Consider the following 10,188-nt stretch of genomic DNA (forward strand, 5'->3'; position numbering starts at 1 on the left):
TTAAAGAAAAGTAATATTATCTAAGAAGACGGTTTTCATTTTCCTTTTACCCTGGCTACAAAATGTGCAGCACATCAGGGAGCTATTTCACAAACGCCTCGGTTAAAAACTGTGCCTGGTGGCCAAGAATCCATTCTGAGCAGAGGTCCTGACATCATCTACGCAGCAGCTGTTACTCTTCATGGGAAATGGCCCTTCCTGGGGAGAAACAACTCAGTTATGATAAATTTGACTCCGTCTGACTTTAAGTACATTTAACTCCATCCCAAACCTCTGTGCCAACAACACAGCTCTGCACCTATCATTTGCTTCACATACTCTTGTAGACACAATTTTTTTGGACAATGGATTGATTTATCCCATGAGGAAATACACAGACAGCAACACTGGAAGGGGCCTTAGAGATCAACCACCTCTCTCATTTTATACACATACCTACAAGCCCCTATGGTGGGTGCCTCATCACTCAGGAGCAGGTGATTTGCCTGGGGCAAGGGGGTAAGGGGTGATGCCAACCACTGAGGAAGGCCTGCATCAGACCAGGGGCTAGCAAGGCCTTCTGCCCACTGGCCTGCTCACCTTATCAGCAGAAGTCGGCCCTGCTAAGTGCCATGGGTAGCAGCATCTCAAGGCTCATTGTGACCTCGTCTGTCCAGACTTCAATGGGAACCCAAAGGAGAGAAGGAGGAAGTACTCACTCTTTTCTCTTACACCCCAAAGGCTTTCCCGTGTCCAGGATTGGAGCATCTGCACAGAGATGGGCCATGGCGGCTCCAGGTGGGAGGTCCTGGGGCGTGAATGCAGTGAGGCCCACTGCAAGCTCCAAGTCGGTGACCAAGCACACTCCTCCCCTCTGCACACACACAGGGTGATTAACATTTGTGGTAGAAATGAGTGAACTGAAAAGCCCCACAGGAACCTCAAACCCAGCACATCCAAAACGGAACTTCTCAACATCTCCTCCAAACTCACTCTCCTCTTACAGGAACCCCCACGGCAGGAACTGGAACAACCTCCATTCAGCCATTCTCAGGGCCTTCCTCTCCTCACACGTGAGGAATTACCAGATCCTGCTCCCTTTCTGCCCTAAGAATCCCTTTTGCCCACCCTCTACTCTCCATCCTGAATGGGACCCTCCCAACGGTGCCCCCTGCTCTACTCCTGACCTCGAGATCTACCTTTCACGGCTGCTGCAGGAGGGACCCTCCTATCACTCGAAGCCCACCAGGCCTCCTGGCTAAAAACCTGCTGGGGTCCCCACTGCCCTCGGAAGACACACAGGCACCTCACTCCTGCAAGCACTGCGCCACAGCACAGCTCCATCACCCGCTCCAACCCTACGCCTTGCCAGACTTCCACACTCCCACCTCCCTGTACCCTTACCGACTGCTACTGAGTCCTCTGCCCGCTCGCTAGAGCCTGCCTTGGCTCCCATCCCTGGTGGTCTAATACACACTTGTCCTTCAGCGCTGAGGGAGGGCAGGGCCTTTCTGCTCCTGAGAGCCGTTTCTGACTCCTTGTCCCCGTTGCTCCTGCCATGTACCCTCTCTCTGGGCCTCCCTTCCCGTGACCCTGTGCACCCACCCATCCCACTAAATTGTAACTCTTCTCTCCTCAACACTATAAGAAAAGTGGATGATACAAGGGACTAGCTGTTGCATAGCCAACCTGGTTTCATCTCCTTGCATATTTTAGTGTCAAGGAACAAAACACACTGAGTCAAGATTTGGTAGGGAAGTACCCCAAGGAGTCCCCGTGTTGGTCACTGCCAGGTGTCCCCCGCCTGGCACGATGTCTGCCTGGCACAGAGTGGGCCATCTGAATGAATGAATGAATGGCTTGCCCACCCCAGTCCAGAACCAGGCGGGAGGTCCCGATCAGATCGGCGCGCATCCGGGAGACAGGGGCTGGGAAGTTGGGGTCTCGTGCCCTCCCTTGGGAGGGGGCGCCTGACGGTGACCGCGCGGGGCCGGGCGCTGAGCCGCTGGGGCGAGAGGCGGGCGGCGGAGCCCGGGACCCGGGGTTTGAGCGACAGGGGAGTCGGGTCTGCCAGGGGACCCTGCTCGGAGCGTGTGAGAATTTCACTTTCACTTTGGGCAGGGCCGGAGGCGGCGGGGCCGTCCCGAAATGCCTGCGGCGAGGCGCCCGGAGCTAATCCGAAAGCGCCGCCAGCCCCGCGGGCCGGACTCCGCGTCTCACCGAGAAGCTGATGTAGAGAGACACACAAAGAAAGAAAGCAAGAGGCCGGAGGCCCGGGAAAGTCCTGCCGCGGCCTTCGGGCAATTATAAAAATGTGGCCCCCTGGGCCGGCCCGCCAGCCGCCGCGCTCGCCGCTGCCCGCGCCGCCCGCGTCCCGCCGCCGCCCAGCTCCGCGCAGAGCCGCCCAGCATGTGCCCGGCGCGCGGTGAGTACCGAGCGCGCCCGCCGCCCGGCGCTCGCGGGCACGGCGGCCCGGGAGGAGGAGGCGGGAACTTGGGACGGGCCAGGGAGAGACCGGCCGACCAGCGGCGATCTCAGGCAAAGGGCAGAGGAAGGGGGAAAAGCAAGAATCGTGCCCGTCACATAACAGCACGTTGTTCCTTTTCATCTTGAAATAGCCCCATGAGCCAAGTATCCTTATCCGCACTTCACAGATGAGAAACTGAGGCCCAGATCAGTAGGTTCCTCGCCCAGGGTCCCTCGGTTTCAGCTTTAAGAGGGCAGATCACAGTGGACTCCACATGGAGACTTTGTCTCACACACACACAGTTTCCAAGACACTGAGCGGGTCACTTCACCCCTTGGCCTCGGTTTCCTTTTCGTGAAATGGGGGCTTTCTCTGAGTGAGTTGAGTGCAGTACCCCTGTCTGAGCTCACCTGGGAACAACCCCCCCCCCCTCCCAGCCAGCTTCTAGCCCTCTGGTAGAGTGCTGCCTTCCAAAACCCTGATTCTTCTCTCAAGTGTTGGAGGAAGATTGATGAGTGGAGAGAGGACGTGGATGGGTGAAGGGGCCAGAGCGGATGGAAGGTGGAGGCAGGCCAAACCTGGGGACGAGCGCAGCCTGTCCTTCCTTCTCCTTCCAGGCCTCCTCCTCGTGGCCAGCCTTGTCCTCTTGGACAGTCTCAGCTTGGCCAGGAATCTCCCTACAGCCACACCAAGCCCTGGAATGTTCCGGTGCCTCGACCGCTCTCAAAACCTGCTGAAGGCCGTCAAGAACTCGCTTCAGAAGGTGAGCTTTTCAACGCCCTTGTTCCCACTTTGCACCTCTCTGTGGAAGGGGCCTCTCGGAACCTCTGGTCACCTGAAGGAACTGCAGGAGTTAATCAGTAGCTGTCAAAAGGTGGAGAAGGAACCTTACAAATGGCCCAACTATTAGCTAAAGAGTCTCAATGAAATTGTGTCTCCAGAGAAAGCAAGAGTGGTAATAAATTATGATGGCATTCATTTTGGCTGTGTCTACACAGAGGGAAGTAGATATTTACAGTGTTCCCTGTAGCCTGCCAACACAGATGGAATTGTGTCAGGTCCACACTGTTTCCCTGACACTACTTATCAATCCAGGAAACAGTTATTAGGTGCATACTCTGTGCTTCCAGGCCTGTGAAGGCAAATTAGACTTGCCCTTCACGTGTCTCGCCAGCTTCCAGTCTGATGACGCTATACATTGTTGGAGCCGCTACATTTCAGGGGAGCCTGTGACAGTGCATGTCCAGTCTTCTAGGGCAAGAATTACCTAGTTTTATTTATAGTTTCTTTTGTTTGTTTTAAAATTTCATGTTATAATGCAAAAAAAAAAAAGTTTTTCATTTTTAACCACATTCTAATAGCTATTGCTGCAAAGGCCAAAGCCTGTTTTAAAAAGATGACATTTTGCCTTTCTGGAGTACTTTCTAGCTTTTTTAGGCCTATCTTAAAGTCAGCTTAAGGCCTTCTTAAAGAACTCTTTTTCTTTCCTTCTGATATTTCATAATGTGCTGCCAATTGCTCCCCACAGTTCACTCAGTCTTAATTAAGGAAGCAGCTCACCAAGTAAAAAGGGCAGAAATAGGTGCTTTGATTACTGAATTAAAGTTCAGTATGGATAACAGTTAGGAGCACAAATTTAAATAGATGCTTTATGTGAAAAAAGTCAACTCTTATACTCCTAGATGCAGTACTGAAGGTCAAAAGATTACAGAATTCAATTTTATATTTTTAATATAATTTTGTCATATTTGCCAGACCAAATCAAGTGGCTACTGCAGAGAATGCAGGTGGCCAAAGTATAGTTCATGAGCTGCATCCACCCCACAGATTTGTAGAATTTGGCCTGTTTATTTTTTAAAGTTTTGACTTTTGACTTTGATTCTATTGGAAAATTTGATCATTTCATACAAGAATCTAAATTTCTAGTTTTTCTTGAAAAAATCTGAAGAACTATGTCTCTGGGTCTACAGTCCCAAATCTAACTCTTTATAACCTACCCAAAATAGCGGTTTCCCAGTTCTGACTTAAACATTTCTAGGGACAGTGTATTAGTTTCCTCTTGCGTCTTTTTTTTTTTTTTTTTAAGATTTATTTTTTATTTCTCTCCCCTTCCCCACACCCCCTCCCCCCAGTTGTCTGTTCTCTGTGTCCATTTGCTGTGTGTTCTTCTGTGTCTGCTTGTATTCTTGTCAGCGGCACCAGGAAATCTGTGTCTCTTATTGCTGCATCATTTTGCTGCGCCAGCTCTCCGTGTGCGCTGTCCTATTTCCTGGGCAGGCTATGCTTTTTTTTTGCGCTGGGCAGCTCTCCTTACAGGGTGCACTCCTTGCACATGAAGCTCCCCTACGCAGGGAACACCCCTGCGTGGCAGGGCACTCCTTACTCACATCAGCACTGCACGTGGGCCAGTTCCACACGGGTCAAGGAGGCCCTGGGTTTGAACCCTGGACCTCCCATGTGGTAGGCAGATACCCTATCCGTTGGGCCAAATCCACTTCCCTCCTCTTGCTTCTGTAACACATTAACACAAGCTCAGAGGCTTAGAAATACACAAATTTATTATCTTACAGTTGCAGAGGTCAGAAAGCTGAAATGGGTCCTGGGGCTAAAATCGGATGTCAGCAGGGCTGAATTTCCTCTGAAGGCTGTAGGGGAAAACCCATTTTCTGACCTCCTCCAGCTCCTAGACGCTGCCCTCATTCCTTGGCTCATGGCCTGCTTCCATCTTCAAAGCCAGCAATGTATCACTCTCAGAGTCACTCTCCTGCCTGGTTCTTCCGCTTTTAAATCCCCTGCGTTCACACTGGGTCCACCCAGATAATCCAGGATAATCTCCCCATCTCAAGGTGACCTGATTAGCAACCTTCTTTCCATCTGCAACTTAATTCCCCATTGCCATGTAACCAACATAGTCACAGGTTCTGGAGATTAGGGCATGGACATCTTTGGGAACCCATTATTCTGCCTGCCACAGGCAGGGCTCTCACTGCTTTTTCCCAAACATTTCCTGGACTTTCGTGGCTTGGCATAGCTCCTACAATTGTTTCTGCTGAAACTGCCCTTCCTTCTCTACCTGCCAACTTGTGAATGAATCGTGTTAATGTAGATGTCCCATCTCCAGTGAAGGTTTTGCTTCCCTTCTCACCCCCTTCTCATACCTTTCTTAGCACTTCCCACCTGCTGACATGACTTCTAGTCATTTGGGGAGTTGGCCGTCTCCACAGCTAAACTTGGAATTCCAAGAGGGCATAACACAGTCCTCTTAATCGTGCCTGAGATAGTGCCTTGCACACATCAGGCTTGTTGAATGGAAAAAACCATCCCGATCTTCTATCGGAAAGTTGTTAAAATAAATTTCATAATTATATTCAGTAGTGCTTTCCAGTGTGCTTGTAAGATGACATCTCTATCTTTGTGTGCATATGTGCAAATTAAATTTCACCTTGTCTTTAGGGTTTGCAAGTTTGTTATATCCATCAAGCTGTGACCTTAACAATTCCTCCTTTAGAAGTTACACTTGAAGAAGATATTCATAAAGCACAGGCACTTTGACAAAAGGAAAAAAGAAACTGTTTTCACCAGAAGCAAGTGTCACAGCGTGGTATAGATGCTGATTAGCACAGACTGTTGAAATGATTTATAGTGTTTACATAATGGAAAAACATGTCATCCAGAGAAAGATGTCCTAAGCAAAGGAAAGGGAGAGAGGGGGAAAGAGTTTAAATGACCTATTTTCTCTTGTCTCGTGAAGAGCCAGAATTTCCTACAGGTCAAAGAGATGGAGGTTTCAGGGCCCCCTGGGTCTACCTGTGCCCTGGGCTGCCAGCCTCCCAGAAGCCAGGTTCCCTACCAGCTTTACAACTGAGTTTTCCCTTGTTCTTTTTTTTTTTCCCCCACAGTTCACACAAACCCTAAAATCGTACCCTTGCACTCCTGAAGAGATTGATCACGAAGACATCACAAAGGATAAAAGCAGCACAGTGAAGGCCTGTTTACCACTGGAATTAACCAAGGTTAGAGGATTATTTTCCCCTAAAGAATACAATACAGCTATAAGCTGTGGATTACATCTCATCCTCTTCCAAGACTTTGCATGTTTCTGGTGTCCATCATCTGGAGGCTTTACCCATTTCAGAAGTTAGATGTGAAGAAAAGATATTTATGAAATCAGATGTTTGAAGAAAAAAAAACAGAAAGGTTCCTATTATGAATATAATTGATGTATTTTTTTTCCCTCTAGAATGAAAGTTGCATGGCTTCCAGAGAGACTTCTTTCATAATCGTAAGTCAGAAAATGAAAGATTTCAGCCCATATTGTGAATTCATGTCATTGATGTCTGATTTTTTTTCCTAGAATGCGAATTGCTTAGCCTCCGGGAAGACCTCTCTGATGATGGTAAGACAGAAGCTCTTCCCTCAGACACAATGGGGCAAAAAGGTTTTAGCCCATTTCAATGGTTCCATCCCCATTTCTTATGTCCCCCAGACCCAGTGCCTTAGTAGCATCTATGAGGACCTGAAGTTGTACCAGGTGGAGTTCAAGACCCTGAAGCCAGAACTTCTGGATCAAAACATGCTGGAGGCTATTGATGACCTAATGCAGGTGAGGTCTCCATCCTATCAGTGAGAATGCCTTTTTTAAAATACAGATTAAAAAAATATAACTTAGGTTCCATAAGTGTTACATAAAAAAATATAGGGGATGCCCATATGCCCTGCTCCCAACCCCTCCCACATTTTCCCACATTAACAGCTCCTTCATTAGTACAGTACATTTGTTACAGTTGATGAACACATCTTGGAGCCTTGCCACTAAGCGTGGACTATAGTTTACATTGTAGTTGACACTCTCTCCCACCCAATTTTGTAAGTTATGACAAGATATATAATGGCTTGTGTCTGTTGTTGCAATGTCATTCAGGACAATTCCCAAGTCCCAAAAATGTTCCGATTTTACACCTGTTTTTCCCTCTCCCTCCTCTCAGAACCTCCAGTGGCCACTGCCTCCACATCAATTTGATAAAGTTCTTCCATTGCTAGAATCACAATAAGTCTATTGTAGAATACCAGTAAGTCTACTCTGGTCCATCATTCATTCCCAATTCTGGGAATTCTGAAATGGTAATGCCCATTCCACCTCTAATTGAGAGGGGGCTTAGACTCCATGGGCCAGATGGATGAGACTATCTTGCTTACAGTTGCAGGCTCTTATTGTTCCTTGAGATGGTCATTGTCCATCATCATCTTGTTAGTTGTCCTGGATGAGTCCAATGAACTGGAGAGCAGATGTTGCAACTGTTGAGATTCAGTGCCCAACTGGCACATGGACAGCCCAAAGATTTAAGTTTCTTGGACATACACCTATCAACTCTAGTACTAATTATAGGTTCAAATAGAAGGGGCAGAAGAGCCATGTGTAGGAAAACCACAACTAAGTCCAACTCTGTCACACTGGGGAGTTCCCAAGTTCCCAAGTAGAGGGCCCACTGGCAGGGCACCAAACTCCGGAGCTCTCTGCCCTGCCTAGTATCTGGATGTCTCCGCTATTGCTGAAGAGAGCAGGTCAGGGCCCCTGCTGAAGAGGTAGAAAGTCTGCCCTTCCGGGATTGGGAGAGGTCTGATAGCCCTGCTCCTTCTTAACCCGTGCATGCGCTTCATTTGCGGGAGACCGCCTGGAGAGCACCCTCGGCAGGCCGAGCAAACAAGAGCAGACCACAGTAAGGAAAGCAGCCTCCCAATTGAGCACGTGGTTTGCACCGGGCTCTCTGCAAGTGCTTTGCATACGTTTTCTTTTTCTGGTCCCATCACCACCATATAGGGGTCTGTACTAGTATGCTCCCCTCTTAAAAAGGAGGAAACCAAAGCTTAGAGAGTGAAACCACTTGTCTAAGGTCACAGAGCTTGTAAATGGCAGAGCCAGGATTTGAACCCCCATTAAAGTGAGTCCACTACACCGATCTTCTCACCCACCCCTAAAAGCTGCAGAATGTACATTCCAGAAGGTAGCATCCTTATCTACAAATCTTAGTAGAGAAAACAGGTTGGTCTGGCACCTGGTTACGATCCATTTTGAATCAAAATGTGAACCAAGTGAGGTAGTGGGCTATCATCTGGGAACATCTACATGTGACTAGTAGGCAAGAACTCGCTTTGTAATTCTCTGAATCACCATAGCACATGACGACGAATATAAAACATACAAATATTCACATAAGCGCTGGTGACAAGGGCATAGAATAAAAACATGGTGACAGAAGTCACTGCCTGAAAAGGAATTTGTTTCCAAATTACTTGTTTGGAAGACAGTGAACTGCTGCAGCCATCCAGAGAGGCTATAGTTGATACTTCATTTAAAAAAGCCCTCCTCTCAGGACAGACTGGGGGTGATTTGGGCTCTGGAATCGATTCTACCAATAACCAGACAACTATGCCCAAACCGTTCAATCCCCCTGAACCTCAATTTCTTTCTCTGTAGGACAGGATGACTTCATCAACCCTGTCTTTCTTTTAGGTGTGTATTTTTGTCGGAGAGAGAGAGAGAGAAAGGGAGAGAGGGAGAAATAAGTGAGAGTTATTGATCATTGTGCAAGTATAAAGTTCTATATTGTGTCATCAAATCAAAGGGCTAAAATTGGGAATCCATTGTTGGGTTTATTTATCTGACACAAGTGGAGAAATAAACACACTTGGGTAAGCAGGTCTGTAACTGATAGAAAGTCCTGATCAATAGCAATCAATTACCTCTCCATTCTAAAAAGAACTTGGTTCCTTAATGTAACATATATAAAAATTAGATATTGCGGCAGATGTCCTCTTAACAGAATTGTTCCTTTCTAAAACGCAACTCCCACTGGTGATTTTCTAAATAGCTTTAAGGGTCTTTTCGGAGCTTACTGAAGAGACTTTGACTATTTCATTTCTTCTCTCAGGGTCTGCCTGGCCATCTGGCTGGGAGTAAGTTTGGGCTGGGTTTAAGAGATGTAATATAAGGGTGTGGGCTGCAGGCTCTAAGACATGTATTGACATTGCCCATTTTTACGGATGAATGTTTTAATTTTGGAATGTCATCTCTGCCATGCTCAATATTTTATTCTTCTAGGCCCTGAGTTTCAGCAGTGAGACTGTGCTACCAAAACCCGCCATCAAAAGTGATCCTTATAAAATCAAAATGAAGCTCTGCATTCTTCTTCATGCTTTCAGAATTCGTGCAGTGACTATTGATAGAATGATGAGCTACCTGAATTCTTCCTAAAAAGCTGAGGTCATTTTTATAAAAATTTGAATGAAGGAAATTTTAACAGGACGTGGGTTAGGAACTGGGGTGGGAATGGTTTAACTTGGTCTTAACAAGTCAGCACAGTAATTCTTATGCTTATGTTTACAAGAGTCACCACCTCAAATTTGAAGGATGCCACTCTCCTACCCATGAAATTCCTTTGATCAAGTGTATTTCACATTCACTATGGATAAGTTGTTTTTAACTTTTCATGAGCAAATTGCTAAGGAGAGAAGATGCCCTCACTGAATGTTTTTCTTTTCCTTTAATAGAAAAGAACAAGATTTTATAAGCTATTTCCGTACCAAAGTCTTTGTAGAAACAAATTGTCAAGCATAATTTATTTTAAAATATTTATTTATATAATTTTGTGTTCATGAAAGCATGTGGATGTACTTATATTTATTTATATTTATTTAAATATTTATTATCAAATTAATTTGAAAAAATGTTTTATAAACGTCCT

At 46.8% G+C, this 10,188-nt stretch overlaps 1 protein-coding gene across 1 annotated transcript; it reads left to right on the forward strand.

Annotated features, from left to right (window-relative positions):
- The first annotated feature begins 2,130 nt into the window (after positions 1-2,130).
- IL12A (interleukin 12A) lies at positions 2,131-10,188 on the forward strand. Its single transcript, XM_004462281.5, is given in 8 exon segments — positions 2,131-2,347; positions 2,349-2,404; positions 3,064-3,209; positions 6,346-6,459; positions 6,687-6,728; positions 6,801-6,842; positions 6,933-7,049; positions 9,546-10,188. Coding segments are annotated over 8 exon segments (726 nt in total). The 5' UTR covers positions 2,131-2,291; the 3' UTR covers positions 9,699-10,188.

The sequence above is a fragment of the Dasypus novemcinctus genome, chromosome 4 (assembly GCF_030445035.2).
Source record: "Dasypus novemcinctus isolate mDasNov1 chromosome 4, mDasNov1.1.hap2, whole genome shotgun sequence".
Classification (NCBI taxonomy): Eukaryota; Metazoa; Chordata; class Mammalia; order Cingulata; family Dasypodidae; genus Dasypus; species Dasypus novemcinctus.